This window comes from Perca fluviatilis, chromosome 9, assembly GCF_010015445.1.
Source record: "Perca fluviatilis chromosome 9, GENO_Pfluv_1.0, whole genome shotgun sequence".
Taxonomy (NCBI): Eukaryota; Metazoa; Chordata; class Actinopteri; order Perciformes; family Percidae; genus Perca; species Perca fluviatilis.
The window spans coordinates 22,079,167-22,099,856 of record NC_053120.1 but is presented as its reverse complement, the minus strand read 5'-3'; the positions used below and the strand labels follow the sequence as shown (position 1 = coordinate 22,099,856).

The following is a 20,690-nucleotide window of genomic DNA, read 5'->3' as shown; positions in this document are numbered from 1 at the left end:
ATGCTTTTGTGTATTTTCTGTCACATCTACAATGTTATAATTGTGGATGTTCATGTTCAAATAATGAGGTAAACGTATCTTAGAGAAATCCCCGTGAGCTAAAACATTCAGATTTTTTTTTTTTCTACTCTTATCTAGGTGTCACGTAACACTTAGCTGGCCTTTTATGTGACATGGGATTGGTCATCTGCTCCAGGCAGGAACTACTGGAGTGTTTTTTTTTGTTAAGCTACTGACTGCTGTGTTAACATTGTCGCATGTTGCTACATGCTAACAGCAGTAAAAGATGTCATCTTGGCTGCCAATGTTGTTAAATTCTCCCCAATTCCAGGTCAGATTACTCCTGAAACATTTCCGGTTATGTGGTATTTGGTTTAAAAGTAGGCCTATTTATCTCAAATTTTTTTGACGTAAGCCTACTGCTAAATATTAAGAAGGTGCATGCCAATGCCAAATAGCTGTAATCTTGGCGGCCGTTGTTGGTAATTTCTCCCCAATTTCGGGTCATATTACTGCTAGGCAGGGCTGGACTGGCCATCGGGCATACCGGGCATTTTCCGGGTGGGCCGCCGCACATTTGGGCCGAATCGCCAATATAAATAGGCCTTTTTTTTTGCCGGGCGGGGCCGGCCCATAAAGAACTCGCAGCGGCCCATTGGTTAATTTTCTTTATTGGCACTATGGCCACGCCTCCCGCCCCTGAGACACGAAGCTATAATAGTTATGCTGGAAGTTTAGCATTCACGTTAAAATGGACAAACGACCACCAAAGTGCAAGGGAAGTCCAGAGAAATTACAGGAGAAAAAGATTAAGAATCTACAGGCGGATTCCTCAAAATGTGCCAACATTTCTGACATGTTTGGGGCTGTAGTAGCTGCTTCAACATCAGCATTACCTGAAGCCGAGGAGGAGGAGAGGTGGCTGAAGCAGAAACAACATCATGACAGGGAAGAAGCCGAGTGACCATGACAGGGCCATGGGAGCGAGTGAGGAAAAGATGGAAGGAGAGAGTAGTTGACCTGAATAGTATATTTTTTTTTTTTTTTTTTTTTTTTTTTTTTTTTTTTTTTTTTTTTTTTTTTTAATTAATTATATTGTTAGGGGGGGGTGGGGGGGGGGGTTTTTTTTTTTTTTTTTTTTTTTTTTTTTTTTTTTTTTTTTTTTTTTATTTTCGGTAACCTATCTGTTTAAGCTTACATTGAAAATGCTAGCGGTTAGCCTGTTGGGTAGCTGAAAAGTCTGTGTGATCTATAAAATCAGTGATGATACAAGCGTCAGTGTTCCTTTAATTGCTTAATTAGCTTCTCTTGTATTGGTGCTCTTTTCCAGGGCATATACTACTCTCAGCTTTATTGTAGCTTTTGGGAAGGGTTATAGTTATGGTTATAGTATTTAGCAGACACTTGTGTCCAAAGCGACAAAATATGAATCTTACAATAGTTAAAATTAACAGTAAACAGTTTTTAAAGTTGCTAAGCCAATATTAAGCATACTAGTAATAATAACAATAATAGCAATACAATATCAAATATCAATAATAAAAAATAATAAATATACCATAAATATACAAATCATAACTCTAAGAATGAATGAATTATTTAAGTGTAAGAGCAACAGATAAGTCTTGAGAACCCTCTTGAAGGATCCAAAAAGATCACATGAACGCTGAACACTAGGCAACTCATATCATAGAATTCACGCATATTTTAAGAGGACTGTCTGCAGGGAATGTGTCTGACCAATCACGGTGGGTTTGGGCCGCCTGGGCCAAAATTGCCAGGGACAATTTTTTGTCCCAGTCCAGCCCTGCTGCTAGGACATGTCCATTTGTGTAGTCTTTTGGTTGCGGTAGCTCCAGCTGCAACTAGTAAAACAACAGCTGAGCAAAGTGGAGATTCTAGGAAACAGGCTGGCCAATCAGAGCAGACTGGGCTTTTTGTCCTGTCAAATAAAGGCCTAAAATGCCAAAAAATATGATCTTAAAAAGCATGTAAACATGTCCCAGAACAAACACAAAATACAAGTAAGAACCTGAAAATGCTATATAATAGTTCCCCTTTAAGACTTATTCCATTGAGAGCATTTTTAGGAAGTGACATAAACAAAAACTTTCACTCGTCTTTTTTTTGTTTCACACTGTTAGGCAACAGAAAGTTATGAAGATAGTTGGCCCAAAAAATATATATATATATTTGATATAATTATAAAAGTTATTTTTATGTGTAAGTTAGCTAAATCTGGATCACTTACAGAGCTAAGGCTAACTTAGCTCAAAATGTTGAAAACCAGTCCATCCATAAGGATTATTATTTGAGTGCCTGAGATTTGTCAATATGTTTTACTGACAGTTAAATATGTCACTATTCTTATATGATGCAAAAAAACATTAAAAAATCCATTCTTTTTTTCTCTCCAAAAGTTGAAACTAAAAAGTTGTTGTGATCGTGTGATAAAACCAAACAATCAAATGAGCATCAAAAGAGATAAAGAGACAGCAAACATTAAGAACAGGTATGCCAAGAACAGTAGAATATAAAATCAGAACAACACAAGGGAAATCATTGGAGCAACAAAACATGCAGATCATGATAATAAAGCAACAAGTGACAATTAGTGAAAAGCAGTGCTGAATGAATATGTTTTCAATTGTTGTTTAAAATTTCCACGAAGCTTGCATATAGAGTAAAAATCCAGTACCATCAAAATGTGTGAAAATAAAAATATTGTTCCTGTTCTTAAATTTGTGTGCATTATTTTTGTCCCATTTTGATAAATCGGTCAGACATTCACCTTGTCACACAAGCACCTCTAATGTCAGACTTTGACCCTGAAACATATGGCTGCTCTTAAGCTTATTACGTAATTGACTTACAGCTGCCCCCTACCAGAGTGACAACATGTTTAGATGTAGGCTACATGACCCTGATGAGTTAACTGAGACAATGACTGTCAGCAGTCATGGTATTTGATATCATTGGTTCATGGTATATGATGAAAGATCACTTCATATGTGGATTATTCGTGCCCTAGCACAGTTTGATCTTCAAAGTTTTGACATAAGATTGCATTAAACAAGCCAACGGAGGGGATGTTATTCCACACAGGGGGCTGACCTACCTACTGTAAAGTACGGTACAGGCCAAAATTTTGGACACACCTTCTCATTCAATGCGTTTCCTTTATTTTCATGACTATTTACATTGTAGATTCTCACTGAAGGCATCAAAACTATGAATGAACAATCAAGAGAGACCTCATTTTGAGTAGGGCTGGGATGATTCGTCGACATAGTCGACGTCATTGATTACGTAAATGCGTCGACACAAATAATTTGCTTCGACGCGTCACTAAATAAAATAAATAAATAAAACTTGCGTGCAAATTAATTTATGTAATGCGGAATAATAAATAATAGAGCAATGGGAAAATAAACACTAATTGAAAGTTAAAATAATCGCTAAATGAAAAATGAATCGTTAGGTTAATCGAAAAATTAATCGTTAGATTAGTCGACTAATCGAAAACATAATCGCTAGATTAATCGTTTGGGACAACCCTAATTTTGAGTGAACAATTTTTCATTGACGTGTGCACACTAAAATGAAAAATTATAGTCTTTGGTGATTAGAACCTAACGTGTCATCATCGACTTATCATTGTGACGTCATCATATTTAAAGGGAGTCGAGAAGCTGTGAGTATGGATGGAGTCTAGGCACTGGTGGTGATGGCAATGACTGAAGAGGATGCTGAGATCTGGATGAATGAGAAGAGGACCTGGGAGCTGGAAATGATGAAAGAGATTGTGGCTTAACCTGGTTGGTTTAACTAAGGAAACGCCCCCTAATAGACGAATTTACAGCGATCTAAGCTTCATTAATCTGGCCTGGAGTCTACAGGTCCGTTTTCTACTGATCTGTGTGAAGTAGATTTATCCCAGAACATACAGTACAGGCCAAAAGTTTGGACACACCTTCTCATTCAATGCGTTTCCTTTATTTTCATGACTATTCACATTGTAGATTCTCACTGAAGGCATCAAAACTATGAATGAACACATATGGAATTATGTACTTAACAAAAAAGTGTGAAATAACTGAAAACATGTCTTATATTTTAGATTCCTCAAAGTAGCCACCCTTTGCTCTGATTACTGCTTTGCACACTCTTGGCATTCTCTTGATGAGCTTCAAGAGGTAGTCACCTGAAATGGTTTTCCAACAGTCATGAAGGAGTTCCCTGAGATGCTTAGCACTTGTTGGCCCTATTGCCTTCACTCTGCGGTCTAGCTCACCCCAAACCATCTCGATTGGGTTCAGGTCCGGTGACGGTGGAGGCCAGGTCATCTGGCTCAGCACTCCATCACTCTCCTTCTTGGTCAACTAGCCCTTACATAGCCTGGAGGTGTGTTTGGGGTCATTGTCCTGGTGAAAAATGATGGTTCAACTAAACGCAAACCGGATGGGATGGCATGTCGCTGCAGGATGCTGTGGTAGCCATGCTGGTTCAGTATGCCTTCAATTTTGAATAAATCCCCAACAGTGTCACCAGCAAAGCACCCCCACACCATCACACCTCCTCCTCCATGCTTCACGGTGGGAACCAGGCATGTAGAATCCAACCGTTCACCTTTTCTGCGTCGTACAAAGAAACAGCGGTTGGAACCAAAGATCCCAAATTTGGACTCATCAGACCAAAGCACAGATTTCCACTGGTCTAATGTCCATTCCTTGTGTTTCTTGGCCCCAACAAATGTCTTCTGCTTGTTGCCTCTCCTTAGCAGTGGTTTCCTAGCAGCTACTTGACCATGAAGGCCTGATTCGCGCAGTCTCCTCTTAACAGTTGTTCTAGAGATGTTGTTCTAGATGGTCTCTAATCTGAGCTGCTGTTAACTTGCAATTTCTGAGGCTGGTGACTCGGATGAACTTATCCTCAGCAGCAGAGGTGACTCTTGGTCTTCCTTTCCTGGGGCGGTCCTCATGTGAGCCAGTTTCATTGTAGCGCTTGATGGTTTTTGCGACTGCACTTGGGGACACATTCAAAGTTCTCGCAATTTTCCGGACTGACTGACCTTCATTTGTTAAAGTAATGATGGCCACTCGTTTCTCTTTTCTTAGCTGATTGGTTCTAATATGAATTCTAACAGTTGTCCAATAGGGCTGTCGGCTGTGTATCAACCTGACTTCTGCACAACACAACTGATGGTCCCAACCCCATTAATAAGGGAAAACATTCCACTAATTAACCCTGACAAGGCACACCTGTGAAGTGAAAACCATTTCAGGTGACTACCTCATGAAGCTCATTGAGAGAACACCAAGGGTTTGCAGCGCTATCAAAAAAGCAAAGGGTGGCTACTTTGAAGAAACTAGAATATAAGACATGTTTTCAGTTATTTCACACTTTTTTGTTAAGTACATAATTCCATATGTGTTCATTCATAGTTTTGATGCCTTCAGTGAGAATCTACAATGTGAATAGTCATGAAAATAAAGGAAACGCATTGAATGAGAAGGTGTGTCCAAACTTTTGGCCTGTACTGTATGTTCTGGGATAAATCTACTTCACACAGATCAGTAGAAAACGGACCTGTAGACTCCAGGCCAGATTAATGAAGCTTAGATCGCTGTAAATTCGCCTATTAGGGGGCGTTTCCTTAGTTAAACCAACCAGGTTAAGCCACAATCTCTTTCATCATTTCCAGCTCCCAGGTCCTCTTCTCATTCATCCAGATCTCAGCATCCTCTTCAGTCATTGCCATCACCACCAGTGCCTAGACTCCATCCATACTCACAGCTTCTCGACTCCCTTTAAATATGATGACGTCACAATGATAAGTCGATGATGACACGTTGGGGTCTAATCACCAAAGACTATCATTTTTCATTTTAGTGTGCACACGTCAATGAAAAATTGTTCACTCAAAATTAGGGTTGTCCCAAACGATTAATCTAGCGATTATGTTTTCGATTAGTCGACTAATCTAACGATTAATTTTTCGATTAACCTAACGATTAATTTTTCATTTAGCGATTATTTTCAATTTCAATTAGTGTTTATTTTCCCATTGCTCAATTATTTATTATTCCGCATTACATAAATTAATTTGCACGCAAGTTTTATTTATTTATTTTATTTAGTGACGCGTCGAAGCAAATTATTTGTGTCGACGCATTTACGTAATCAATGACGTTGACTATGTCGACGAATCGTCCCAGCCCTACTCAAAATGAGGTCTCTCTTGATTGAATTGTTCCAAATTACATTATGTTTACAATGATCAACTACTGAACTCAGTTAAACTGTAGAAAACTGTGTGTGCTGACTTACTGCGCTTCTTATGTGTGTTAAAATGTGGTCTATTCGAGAGGTGTATTCTGTGCCATGAAGGTAAGAAAACAAAATTTATTGTAATCTCATTTATTTTTTTCCAATCAAAACAGTCAATGTGAATAACTTTGGGAAAAAATACGAGACATGCATTATGGGTAATCTGAAGCCTTTACAAATAAAAGTCCTGCAGTCGTGCTATGTTGTCTCTTAGTGGCGGGGAATGAGACAGACAGACCGTGGTGCGCTATATTGCTAACTTATCATTAGATTAATTGAATGAAAAAAATGCTGTGTAACTGTTATGGAGTATAATTTCCTGACATTGTATGATTTACAATTATGTTGTTTTTGCTCTGTATTCCACAAAATAAAATAGAAAGAAAACACCATGAGGACTTTAAGGGGATCTTAATATGTCAAATTACAGTTGGTCAACAAAAAATTTGGGGACTAAAGTCCATATAAAAAGTGTTACACTACATGTTAACACCCTAAAATTAAATCTGAAAGTCAGCATGTTGACATCATAGAAAGCTAAGACCTTCTGAAAAAACATCTTGAGAACTCACTCATCAACATATGTTGGACCAGGATAATAGCTTTGTCCTGATATCCCTGCATTAGTGCTGTACAAATACACACTGACAAACCACTGGTATTCAGGAAAAAAATAAATAATCCTTCACTCAATGATATATAACTCGTCCGCCATCAAATCTTTTGTTATCTATTTTTTTTTTTTTTTACATTGGGTTAGTCCAGAAAATTGCTGCTCATCATATTAGAGAGCTTCAGGAAAACACAGAGCAGATTGAGCAAATCGTGGAGGACCCTTGCTTGCACTGCACGATAAAGAGAGACGGAGGATCAAGCCTCAATTTGGGGTCTGTCTCCTGGGACAGAGACAAATACCAGGCTTGTGTAGACTTAAGTCAAATGACATTTTAATTTGCTCTTGTGACGTGACAACAATCCAAAAAGGAGACTTCATTTTGTGCTGAGTTTTGAAAGATGAACACTTCATTGCATTTCTATTAAAAAGCCGCTGACAATTACATAGAGTGTGATGGATTAATACATAGAATACGTAACTGTATCTGTAAAATAATCAGGTGCAGCCCAAAGATTAGGAAAGCTGAAAATATTCTGCACATGCAAAAATCCCAAGAGAACGGTGTCGATGGATAACACAAAATCACTCTTATAATCTCAAAAGCCTCGTAAACAGGGAGAAGAAAGTAGAAATAGATGCCGTATTTCCCATAGATTTAGATTTTCCAAAACAAATTATATTCGAATGAACTGATTCAAAGTCTGCTCCGAGGATGCTGACTGGTGAGTGCACAGCCAGAGTGTCAAAATAGTAGTTTGGTTTCTAAAACACAAATCTGAAAATGTAAAATGTCAAAGTTCATCTTTGAAGTCATAAGGCTACTGAATTATAACCAAAGACTCATAAAGTATCTGCTGCAAATGAACCTCCCCTTCTTTTTAAGTATAAATTAAATGAATTAAATAAAAGTATTCTTATGCTATAAACCAGCAATAATATTTTTATATAAGTCCTTAAACATTTTTTCCTTTCTCCATCTCTCACCTTCCCATACATATGTTTAATCTTTTCCCCTAAGAATCAGAATCAGAATATGGATTTATTATATAAGTAAGTATCACTTACAAGAAATTTGCCTTGGTGGTTGGTGCATACATAAACATATTAAACATTAATATGAAATAAACAATAAATACAGAAATATATACTACTGGTCAAAAGTTTGGGGTCACCTAGAAATGTCCATTCCACTCCATTATAGACAGAATAACAGCTGAGATCAGTTGCATTGTTTTTTTTAACCAGGGCAGCAGTTTTCAGATTACATTATGTACTTACATAATTGTAAAAGGGTTCTCCAATGTTTTCTCAGTTAGCCTTTTAAAATTATATCAGATTAGTAAACAGAATGTGCCTTTGGAACATTGGATGAACTGTGTCTGATAATGGGCAATGTAGATATTGCATTAAAGATCAGCCACTTCTTTCTACAACAGTCGAGAACCCTTTTGCAATTATGTAAGCACATAATGTAATCTGAAAACTGCTGCTCTGATTAAAAAAACAATGCAACTGATCTCAGCTGGTATTCTGTCTGTAATGGAGTGGAATGGAAATCTCTAAGTGACCACAAACTTTTGAGCAGTAGTGTGTGTGTGTGTGAGTATATATATATGTATATATATATATATATATATATATATATATATATATATATATATATATATATATATATAACATATATATATATATATATATATATATATATATATATATATATATATACATATATATATATATATACATATATATACATATATATATATATATATATATAATATATATATATATACATATATATATATATATATATATATTCTAAGTGTATGAACATTGTGATTAACAGTGGAATTGGCTGCAATGCAAGGGGTAACAGCTGATATCTTGCCCAAGGCACCAAATTGGTTAGGGCTGGCTGTCAGCATTACATGATCACCAGAGTTAAATAATGATTGTCTTGTCCTATCTGCTAGGTGAAAGGAATCTAATTGGGACTCCAGCTGGCCATCTTGTGTGATGCACACCAATACAGGAGTGGGTAACAATGTGTGTATTATCTGTCCATCAGCCGCCACTCTATTCCCACAGTTGTGAGTTCAAGATTCACAACCAAGATCAGCATCTAGATCCAGACCTGCTGCCATCCCGACACTCCGACCCAGGGCCTGGGCTGCGTTTACCCATCTCTCGCTCAAGTTTCTCTCTTAGTTTGTGAAAAGTAGGTCTTCTGCGTGGCTCCTGCTCCCAGCAAATCCTCATCAGTGAGTAAACACTGGGGGGACAGTCCTCTGGAGCCTCCATGCGATAGCCCTCCTCCACCATCTCCTTCACCTCCTTCAGCGACTACATGAACAGGAGGAGGAGGAGTGTGGATGAAGTACAAACTGATATATTGTGTATAGTGATAAGTGAATTAAACATTTCAAACAAATTTCACCAGGAGAAAAATATTACAAATTATTAACACAACATTGCAAAAGCAATCCTGATTACAACCTCAAACAAAGATTTCAGGCACTAATCAGTAGCCTACTGTGTGGGTGAAATGAAGCATGTGTATAATTGCCTATAGATGTTAAAATCACACACTTTTTCTCCTATAATATTTATAATAATATTAACTTAACTAATTAGGAGTGTTTCTTGAACCTTTTCCAAACGATTCTTGCAGCAGGACAAGCAGCATTATCTTGTTAAAGATATCCATCCAGTATCGCCTTGGATACAGACCACCAACACTTTATTAGTTTGTTTTTCAGTGTTAGTGTAAGAGCCTTGCATGCGTTTTTGCCATTACATATTTTCTTTATTCTATAAAAAAAGAATAAGGGATATGATTATAGCAGCATAACGTGAATGGTGTAGGTGGAGTGGGCTAGCAGAGCCAGTTAGCTCAAAGAGTCGACAGACAACTGAACGAAGATTCTACACTGATACTTTATTCTACAACATCGACCATACAATGCCAGATGTCCACAGCGCTATATTTACTTATCATACATGAGCAGTAGTACATACTATAGCATAACCTGCACCAACTCGTTAGTGAAGTATTTTTTGATGTCCTCTCTGCATGTTGACAGAGCAGGGACACACACATGCAGAGGTGCGGACGATGTGAAACTACGCCGCCTCTGCAATTTATTTAAGTCACAGTGAGTCATGGCAATGCCGGTAAAGGGACGGAAGAGGGAGGTGTTGTATTTTGTGTGGTTTTTAAAATGTTCTAAATAAATAACAACATGTTCCAAGTAAATAGGATAGGAATTATTTTTACAACTGAAAATAATTTTTGTTATTACTGCGGAAAAGTACCGAAAAAGGTAGCGTTGGGTACTGGAACTGAATTTTGGATACCGAAAAAAAAAAGTAAACAGTACCCAACCCTAGTAGTGAGTGTTCGAGAGAAATCCTATCAATTGTCCATACAAACAAAAGCCCAGTGCAAAGCTAAATGTGGTTGCTTTCATGTTTGTCCTTTCAGCTCTCTTTGTCCTGATCAGTTACCCTATTTGAATATTCCATCATTCTCTGTCACATTTAGTTAGGTTTAGTCTGAAAACTCTCAGCCGGCAAAGCTAACATACCCTTTGACAGTAGTAAATTTCAGAATGGTTACATTTGGACTGGCTAGGTGTGTCTTTGTGGAACATGCAAAGTCCACACAGAAATGCCCTGCCCGGACCGGGGATCAGCAGTGCCTATTTACTGTGAGGGAACATTGCTTATGCATCCCGTTTAGGAATGACCCATCTCCCAGAGAACAAATAATCTTGGGCAGAATGGAACCTGGGTCCCTGCAATTTGACATGGGTTATCATAAATCCGGGTACAAAATTCCTGGACCTTATCACAGGACCATAGGACATTTGGTGTGTCTTTTAAACCAAATCTAAACAATCTGGAGGGTGTCCAACAAAAGCAATGCATAATCTTGAACTTAAAGAGGCGCACCCTCACATGGCGTGACATAGTTTTAATATTCCTACAGATTCTGTCACACTTCTCATCATAAAACTGTAGATCTCTGATCACACAGGTACCATTTTTACATATATAAATAATCAGAGACTAAATATCAGTTGCTCTTACATGACTGACTGTACTGACATTCAAACATCAACACATGTCATTCAGGAGATTTGAAGTCAACGTTTCCAACATTATGACACTGTAGTGCCACTCACTATAGGCTCTGGCTACACAAACAACTACGGTAGGTTGGAATAATGCATTGTTGGTTTTTGTCATTTCATGGTATCTTGCATGGCAGCAGTGCTAAACACTGAGCCAGCGTTGGTGGTTGCACAGTCTTGATCTCTCCGCAACAGATAACAAATTACCAGGCGCAGAGTTTTATTGAAGAGAACACAAACTTGACACACATAAATCAACCTGCATATGTAGTAGTTACAAACAGGCTGCAATTAGGACCTAATCAACTGAATTTAGGACACCACCTGTTGTAAGGTGCAAAAGAGACATGCTAACTTTCCCTTCGATTAAAGGTGCCTGATCCTGCTGTCCTTAGCCAGCCAGGCAGTCAGGGAGCATGGATTACCAGAGGATAACTAGAGTGACTAACAGAGCTGTGTTTAAGTAGCTTCGTTTCTTCCTTTCCAGAGTCTCTAATTTACAGCCTTAACATAATCTGGTCCTCATGTGACGTCAACATCTGTTTTGACCTATTTCTACCTGCTTTGACGTCTATGTGTACGACACAGGTCAAGAGGAGCTTTCTCCTTCTCCGAACCCTAACAGTTCATAAAGTAGATTAGTTTAGCTTAGAACAATACGATTATTTCTACATGTTGTAGCATCACAATGTACAGTAAACCTCTACCCTTCTGTCACACTGCCATGATCTGAATGACCTAAAATGGGGTTCCTGCTAAGCACAGTAAGTTGATCCAGAACATGTCTAGTCACCGTCTGCTTTTTTGGCGACTACATGTCAGAGACACAAATCCTGACATGGCAACAGAGTACCGTAACAAGCTTGATTCTCTTTCCTGTCGGTTGCGGGAAAGTCAGGAAAGAGGAAAGATTCATCTGAAGTCTTATTTTTGCAGATTCTTTATAGGGTGTCCTTTCTCAAAATCAGCTTTTTTATTCATGGAGAGAGTGTACAGAGAGAGATACAGATATGATAGAGGTCTGCAAATTCTTAGACAAATAGTGGTTGTGTTCAGTTTGATATTGCCAAAGTGTCAAACAATGATAAAAAAAAAGTCATATTAAGACACACTAATCAAATCTGAAGTACAATATATTGTAAGAACTGTATTAGGCACAAATCTTCTACAGATGTCAGACAGAAGATTGATTTTGTTTGATTGACTTAAAGGAATAGTTCAACTTTTTTTTCTTCGCTTTCTTGATGAGAGTTAGATGAGAAGATGAAGTCAACTGGTCCTGGCCAAGAAATACGGACTATATCCCCTCATACAACCATAACTTGTCATTGTAACACTAGGCAGATTTTGTTGCTTTTGGATGGAACCAAGCCAGCTGTTTCCCCTTTCCAGTATTAAGGCTAATTTACTACCCGTTGCCTGGCTGTAGCTTCATATTTAACATAGAGTTTTTCCCAAAATGTCAAACTATTGGTGGGCTGGAACTGACATGTCTGTAACACACCCATGTGCCTAGTGATTCACCCATACAGTAACATAACAGTATAATAGTGACATGTTCAGGTGCTACATACCATCTTAGGGTAAGGTTGACGACCGTAAGAGAAGATCTCCCACAGAAGAACACCGTAGCTCCAAACATCTGACTTTGTGGAGAATTTCTGCATAATAAATAGAAGCAAATATATAAATAAAAATGTAGAACCCCTTTTCTAATAGGGAATACTTATAATAATATTTTATAAGTTGTTATAAACCCAGTAAGTACTCACATCCGGGTGGATTAAATAACTAAATATAAATTATGCTGGAGAAAGATATGCATCATGTCCTTACACCATCCTGCTCCTTATTGATGGATTATTACTGATTATAAGGTATTAATAAATTTGGTAACCATTAAAAGAGATATATTTTAAACCTATGAATGCTTTATACAATTTATATTATTGTAAGTACCAAAAAGAGGTCTTGGAGAGACAGAGATAACACTTAAGTATTACAGAGGGGCAGAAACCGATATAGAAACAAAAACAAACCCCAGGTAGAAGAAAAGTGACACAATAGCTCTCAAAACCGACCTCTTTCTTCAGAGCTTCGGGGGCGGTCCATTTGACCGGCAGTTTGGCATTATCTGACACCTTTGAGTCCACCTTGGTCAGGCCGAAGTCGCTGACCTTGGCCATGCTGTCGTCAGAGACCAGCACGTTACGAGCCGCCAAATCTCTGTGAACAAACTTCTTGGACTCCAGGTACTCCATCCCCTCACACACATCACTGACCACAGACATGTAAACACACACAATTGTCATTTTGTACAGTTACCCGTTGAACACACACACACACACACACACACACACACACACACACACACACACACACACACACACACACACACACACACACACACACACACACACACACACACACACACACACACACACACACACACACACACACAGATCCCAGCCCCACCCTTCTCTGTGTAATTTATTTCTGCTGTACAGAACAATACATTCAAACAAGTTTGAACTCACAGAGCAAAGCAGAGAAGCTGAACTGAGTTCACAACTGAACGTCCTCTTGTCCTCAGAAAGTTAACAAGGTTTCCCTGCAACACAAACACGTGTACACAATACTTGAATAAGGTTCTATTAGAAGATTTCTTAGTTTTATATTTATGAGATATACTACACATAGACAGAAATACCTTTTTGGTTTGCTAATGCATTAAGCCAGAGCTAAACAAGTTATTTAGTACCACAAGCAACCACAATGAGATTCTGGATTTTGGCCTAATGTCATTAACCAGGAGAGGAACTCTGACTCCTACTCCTTAAAGCTATATTGCCATCATTGGCATACCATTGCATCAGTAGTGGCTCCAAATGGCAGCAGGGCAGTCTGTAATTGTTTTTGGAACACATGCAAACAATGGCCTGAGATATAACAAGCAAATAGTCACAAAGACATTTACTCTGGTAAAAACTACAAAGATTTGAGGGCATACATCTCAAAGCAGTCATACCTTAATACATAAATTACAAGCAAACGCACAATCAGTGAAAACTTGTAGTTATCTGAGTGCCTCCCTTCCCCTCTGTCTATCCTCCAGGAGTTGTCCAGATAACTTGATTACCCAGAAAGTAAAACAACCCTCGTAAACTAATAAACCCAGAATAACTATTTTTTCTCACTGGCTGCTGGTGGGGAATTTGCAGAAAAAAACTGACGATGTATTCATAGCTGGTGAGTCCAGCTTTCTGTTTAGAGGGCTCCCTCGCTGCTGTTTAGGAGATGCTTCCCACCAATGACTCATCTTGACTGAAATTTTTTTGGGTAAATAGTACAAACCAATGTGGTTTCACTTACTATATGTGATTTTATTTTCTGCTTCATTGCGTGATGTAACAAGGTGTCTTCCATTTATTCACTATGTTACCTTTTTTCTTCTTCTTTTTATTAGTTTTTAGTATAATCACGTTTTGTTTACCAAATGAGAACCACTGTTGAATTATGTGTTCACTCACTGTACCTTAGCCATGAGCTCTGTGACAATATGAAGGCCTTTGTGAAGAATGACTCCCAACAATCGCACCAGGTTTTTATGCTGGAGCTTCCTGGAAGGAGTGAATCCACATTAAAAACACTGACAGCTAAAATAAAAAAAACTAACAAGTTACATTTGATTCAAAATGATATGCTCAGTCGCAAAATAAGCCAAAATTAGTTCATTTTCATTGAGAAAACTCATTAAGGGCTGGTTTTATTAGTAATTAATTCGCAGTTCATCAGGTGTTTTGACAAAATGTGAAAACATTCAAATTTAGGGAATCTTCAGACTCACGTCATGACTGTGGTCTCCTGCAGGAAGGCCTGAGCTGTGACGTCACATTTAATGGTCTTTACTGCCACCCTCTGGCCCATATAGTCTCCTTCATAAACAGCTGGAGGTGAGAATCACACATAGTAATTGCCCATCAGAATACATCTGTACTAAGTAACTAAGACAGAATTATTATTTTCTGAAAAGGTTTGATGACACTTTTTCATTATAAATGTTGTGAGGGTACAAAGATAATAAGGAGAGAAGATCAAATCAAATAAAAGCTCACCACCAAACTCCCCCTCTCCAATATTATCTCCCAGTTTGAGCTTCGTAATGTCCAGCAGCCATCCAGCTTGAGAGGAGAGGGATATGAACTGTAAACCTGACACGTAACACTAAATGCTTGCATCATCATTATTATTATATTTGATCTATTGTTAAAGTTTTCTTGACATTACATTTAGACAGCTCCAACTCAGCTGACTTGGTTCCTTGTTTTTGTTTGGGCTTCAGAAGAGTTGTAGCAATGGAGCCTTTGTTCTTTGAGTAGAACTGCAAAGATGGAATCACACAACAGCTAGGGCTGGGCAATATATCCATATAATATCAATATCGTGATATGAGACTAGATATTGTCTTAGATTTTGGATATTGCAATATCGTAATATGACATAAGTGTTGTCTTTTTCTGGTTTTAAAGGATGCATTACAGTAAAGTGATGTAGTATTCTGGACTTACCAGTTCTAGCTGTTATTTGCCTTTACCATCTTAGTTATTACGTCCACATTACTGATAATTATTCATCACAAATCTCATTGTGTAAATATTTTGTGAAAGCACCAATTGTCAACCCTACAATATCGATATTAAGGTATTTGGTCAAAAATATTGTGATGTTTGATTTTCTTCATATTGCCCAGCAACAACAGCAGATATTTACTTACTTATAGTAGATGTTTTTTTTATATCTGTAATATCTGTAATTTCATTTGGTATGTCCATTCTCTACACTCTTTGTGTAAAGGTTGCCACATAGACAAGGATAATGAATTATTATTCTCTCTAGCTCTAAAGAGAATAATAAGTTCATTGAAATTATGACACAGAGAAAATGAACACCTCTGCAGTACTCAGGAAGCCTTTTTAACACGGGTGAGGACTGTGGTTTGACATAAACAACAATGAGTATAACGCTGCCCCTTGATGCTTTCTGTTTTGTCGACAAGAAACAGAGACATTAAACTGACACTGAAGAGTATCTATACATACATTATGTGGTGCAGTTTTTCTCATGAAATAGCTAAATATAGGTTATATTGGCAGATGAATTAAATTACACAAGTAAAATATGATACAGTGACACATCAGAGCCTGGTTTTATATTGCCAGCAGTCTGCCAGCACTGAGACAAAAGAGCATCTATAACATGATCTCTCCCAAATATACATTTGGATGTCCTCCCTCTGTTTCCTCACAGGAGTATAATGGCCGGTCTGACTCAGGCCTGAAGCCATCTGTGGCTCGCTGATAAGACGGTGCTGAAGGGGAGCTGGCCATCACTGTGGAGCCTATCTTTAAACCTCACTGCAGCAAAGCATAACGCACTCTCACAGGCCAAATAAAGATAAACCATAAAAAGCGCTGTGCTTCATGTGTTTTCCTGTCTTTCCTTAACTTTGACACATGAATTATGTATTTTTACACTGTTGTCAGTTATGCTGATAGTTACCAGGCTGACAAACATTTTGGCTATAAATACAGCAGGTGTTAGAGTACCTTGGTTGCCAACCCCCTTAAGATGAGGAATTTTCTATTTGTGACACCTCGTCACAAGTTAAGGCATAAGTGTGAACATTAGGGTGACTTTTAGCCATGCTAGTCTTTGGTCAATTGGTCCACCAATTACCTTTAAAGTTTGTACAGACATTCATGATCCCCAGATGATGGGTCCTACTAACTTTGGTGATCCCCTGACTTTTTCTGACCAGCGCCACCATGAGGGTGACATTTGTGATTTTTAGTGAAATGTCTTGAAAACTAATGGATGGTACTCCATGTAAGGATACCTTTCTTTCAATCTAGTGCCATCATAAAGTCAAAATTTTCTTTTTATGGCCAAATTCTTGCAAAACTAATGACATGTCCATCAGCCTCAGCTGTAGCAAATGCTAACATAACAAACTAAGATGGTGAACATGGTTGGAAAAAAAGTACCTGCTAAACATCAGCATACTGATATAAGCATTTGGCTCAACGTATCCAAGTACAGCCTCACAGAGACACTAGCATGGCTGTAGAGACTTTTGTTCTTTCTCAGAAAATTTAATTTGAAGAATTGTGTTAAAATATTTGGTTTCATATAGAAAATAGTCAGAAAAAGAATTATTTTGTGAAACAGAAATGCTTTTTTTCATCTTGTGACCCTTCAGATTGATCATTTCCCAGTCCCCTCGTTAGGAGTTTGAATGGAAGAAATAGCTGAACTAAACTGATGATTATTTACACTGCAACATCTGGCTGAATTATGAGTGATGAGGTCAAAACTCCAACAAAATATGTAGTATAAAGAACAACTTTATTAAAGGCCTGGAGAATAAGGAGAAAATCAGATTACACAATATTATTGACCAAATACCTTAAAAGGACAATTCTGGCGCAAAATGAACCTAGGGGTTAATAACATATGTACATTTAGTCTTGGAGCAATATGTGTAGGTTTCCTTTCACCTTCACATGAAAGATCTTCAGGGATTTTGTGCATGTTGTAGCTATATTTTTTCCTGGCTTCATAGAATTATGCAACTTGGATTGAATCTAACCAAGACCCAAGAGCCTCTTACCTCTATCATGTCAATGAGGTTGTAGAAATACTGTGTGTTGTCAATGGTCAGCTTGTTGTCCTGATAAATGACCCGGTAATGGACGACATCTCCGGAGACACTGACACAGAGGACGTAGTCGCCGGGATGGCGAATGGACTCTCGAACCAGGAACAGGCCGTCCTCGGCTGGCTGCAGCTTACCCACCGCGTCAGGACCCGAGATCTTCCCATGAAACCAACTAGGGAAAGACGGTACAGGGTGAGACACATAAAAAACATCCATCCGAAATATCTTACAGATACTAATTTTCTAACAGACATGAGGTGAAAACATGTCAGGAGTGTACACACCAAAAAAGGAAGTTGGAGTGATTAATACTGACAATGTTTGTTTGCACGTCGAATCCACACCGTGTAGTCACAAGATGCGTTTTTTAAGATTGACCAAGGCAGCAGCTAAAGTCAGAAACTAGTGTGCTCCCATGTGACAATCACACTGCTTGTGTTTACTGTATGCAAACATAGTTGCATTCTACTGATGCAAAAAAAAGAGTGCAAAACTGAGAAGAAGAAGAGACCTACGGCATGAGGCTGAGGCTGGGGTCAACACGCAGAGCCTCTCTTTCACGCACATTGGAGGCGTTTATGAGTCCTTCCTCTCCGGTGGTGTTGTGTCTGGCCTTGTAATATCCCTTCTTCTAGTAAAGAGCAAAGTCTTGGCTCAAATGGTAAAAAAAACAAACACACAAGGACTTTTAACAAACACTATCTATAGCCGCTTTTAAACATGACAGTACCGTGGTTGTGTCTACAATAGTGAGGATGTCTCCTTTGTAGAAAGTCAGTTCTCCAGGTTTTGGTTTCCTGTGGTCCCCCTTGGCTACACACTGTGTACTGGCAGCCCAGCTCATCTGCAGGAGCAGAATATAATAATATTAATAATATTAATAATAATAATAATAATAATAATAATAATAAGAGAGGCACCGGCCCTAAAACACCTCAGTGTCTGTCTGAAATAATGGAGCCAGACTATTAACTTAAAATACTGGCTTGTTGCATATAAGCAACATATTAAACATGACGAATATTGTTTATTTTAAGAAACTGTTATTACCTATTAGGTCAAGGCTTTGTTGAATTCTCAATTCTGATTGGTCAATTACAGCTATGGATGCAGTTAGCTATAACGTTACCCAACTGTATCCTTTAATCAGTAATGGTGTTTATACAGCACTAACATGTAGCACTCAAAAGACTATGCTCCATGGTTGACCAGTGAGAACTGTAAATGGAATAATTTGCAAAACACCTTAAACTGTTTAAAAACCCTCTCACAGCTGGTTACATTTTATTCTAACAATATTCAGCTGTCTTAATCATATGGGTCATTTCTGTTATGCAGCAACATTTCGGTCTCATAACTTTTGTACGTATATATACACTACCGGTCAAACGTTGGGGTCACCTAGAAATTTCCATTCCACTCCATTATAGACAGAATAACAGCTGAGATCAGTTGCATTGTTTTTTTTAACCAGGGCAGCAGTTTTCAGATTACATTATGTACTTACATAATTGTAAAAGGGTTCTCCAATGTTTTCTCAGTTAGCCTTTTAAAATGATATCAGATTAGTAAACAGAATGTGCCTTTGGAACATTGGATGAACTGTGTCTGATAATGGGCAATGAAGATATTGCATTAAAGATCAGCCACTTCTTTCTACAACAGTCGAGAACCCTTTTGCAATTATGTAAGAACATAATGTAATCTGAAAACTGCTGCTCTGATTAAAAAAACAATGCAACTGATCTCAGCTGGCAGTCTGTAATGCAGTGGAATGGAAATTTCTAAGTTACCACAAACTTTTGACCAGTAGAGAGTGTGTGTGTGTGTGTATATATACATACATACATACATACATACATACATACATACATACATACATACATACATACATACATACATACATACATACATACATACATACATACATACATACATACACACACACACACACATATATATGTTAGAAACATTGTTTTCAACCACATGGCCTATTAAATAATTAAAGAATGTTTTGAGTATTTTATGGCTTAGTAAAGTAAAAAAAACTTTTTAATGTGCATTATTTTGTTTTTATGTGACAAAAGAACTGAATCTATGATTTAAAACATTTGTTATAAATATCTGACACATCTCAAAGAAAATATAAATAATTTATGAGAACAACGTTGCTGCATTGACCCTTTTTTCTATCCTTGAATATCAATTCTCAACAGTCCCATGTTTTATCAAAAACAACACACCAGAGATTAAAGTGAATTTACTTAAGCTCCTTATATTGTTATAATATAAAGCAAACTACTTAATGTGGTGCTCTGAATCATAGTATATACCTTTGCCATTAGCAGGGCTGGAGGGTTGGAGAATTCTGTGTTGAACACCTGTCCAGGAGAGAAATGTCTCAGAACAATAACATACAATTAAATAAAAACACATTAAAATTCTGTTAATAAATGCCTAAATAGAGACATAAATAGTAGCTGTTGTCGAGGCAACATGGATCCAAAAATACAATAAAGCAAAATAAATTGTTAGCAGTTAGCAGGTTGTGACAGCTTTGTTCCTGGCTGTTCCTGTCGCATACATTAAAAGTAAATCGCCCTGGACAGCTTGTTCAGTTTGGTTTCTTGTCGACATGAATTTTTCAGTACCTGCAGCTCTCTGGACAGATGTTAACAGTTTCCTCTTCAGGACAGCTGGGTTCGTTAACTGGAGGAAGAAGACTTCGAAATCATCTTTGTCTCATACAGTCGGTGACATTTTCTCTCCAATTTCTTCCTTAAAACCACTAAGCAGGAACAGATACTGTCGATATTCACTTCCCAGACATTTACTGCAGCTGTGGAGTGAGCGCTGTCATTGTCAGCCCACTTCCTCAATATTTTGGAAA

The 20,690-nt window shown here is 37.9% G+C and overlaps 1 protein-coding gene across 3 annotated transcripts; it reads right to left on the bottom strand.

The window, feature by feature from the left end:
• Positions 1-9,006: 9,006 nt before the first annotated feature.
• On the bottom strand, positions 9,007-20,665 carry matk (megakaryocyte-associated tyrosine kinase). Of its 3 annotated transcripts, none has more exons than XM_039810176.1 (13): positions 20,452-20,665; positions 20,134-20,200; positions 18,531-18,644; positions 18,316-18,431; positions 17,753-17,972; positions 15,370-15,463; positions 15,198-15,263; positions 14,930-15,029; positions 14,618-14,702; positions 13,620-13,693; positions 13,164-13,359; positions 12,657-12,743; positions 9,007-9,289 (listed from the first exon to the last, which is right to left on the bottom strand). In XM_039810176.1, exons 2-13 carry the CDS (start codon positions 20,140-20,142, stop codon positions 9,062-9,064), a joined length of 1,389 nt encoding a protein of 462 aa, XP_039666110.1. In that variant the 5' UTR covers positions 20,143-20,200; positions 20,452-20,665; the 3' UTR covers positions 9,007-9,061. The 3 variants fall into 3 exon arrangements, with proteins under 3 accessions (XP_039666110.1, XP_039666109.1, XP_039666111.1); XM_039810175.1 differs by having other exon boundaries at positions 20,134-20,181; XM_039810177.1 differs by having other exon boundaries at positions 18,316-18,428; positions 20,134-20,181.
• Positions 20,666-20,690: the final 25 nt, after the last annotated feature.

Coding starts and splice junctions, on each gene's coding strand:
- matk (XM_039810176.1), bottom strand. Junction 17,973..18,315: donor CCCAGCCTCAGCCTCATGCC/GTAGGTCTCTTC, acceptor GTCTTTCCCTAG/TTGGTTTCATGGGAAGATCT. Junction 15,030..15,197: donor TGGAGAGGGGGAGTTTGGTG/GTGAGCTTTTAT, acceptor TCTCACCTCCAG/CTGTTTATGAAGGAGACTAT.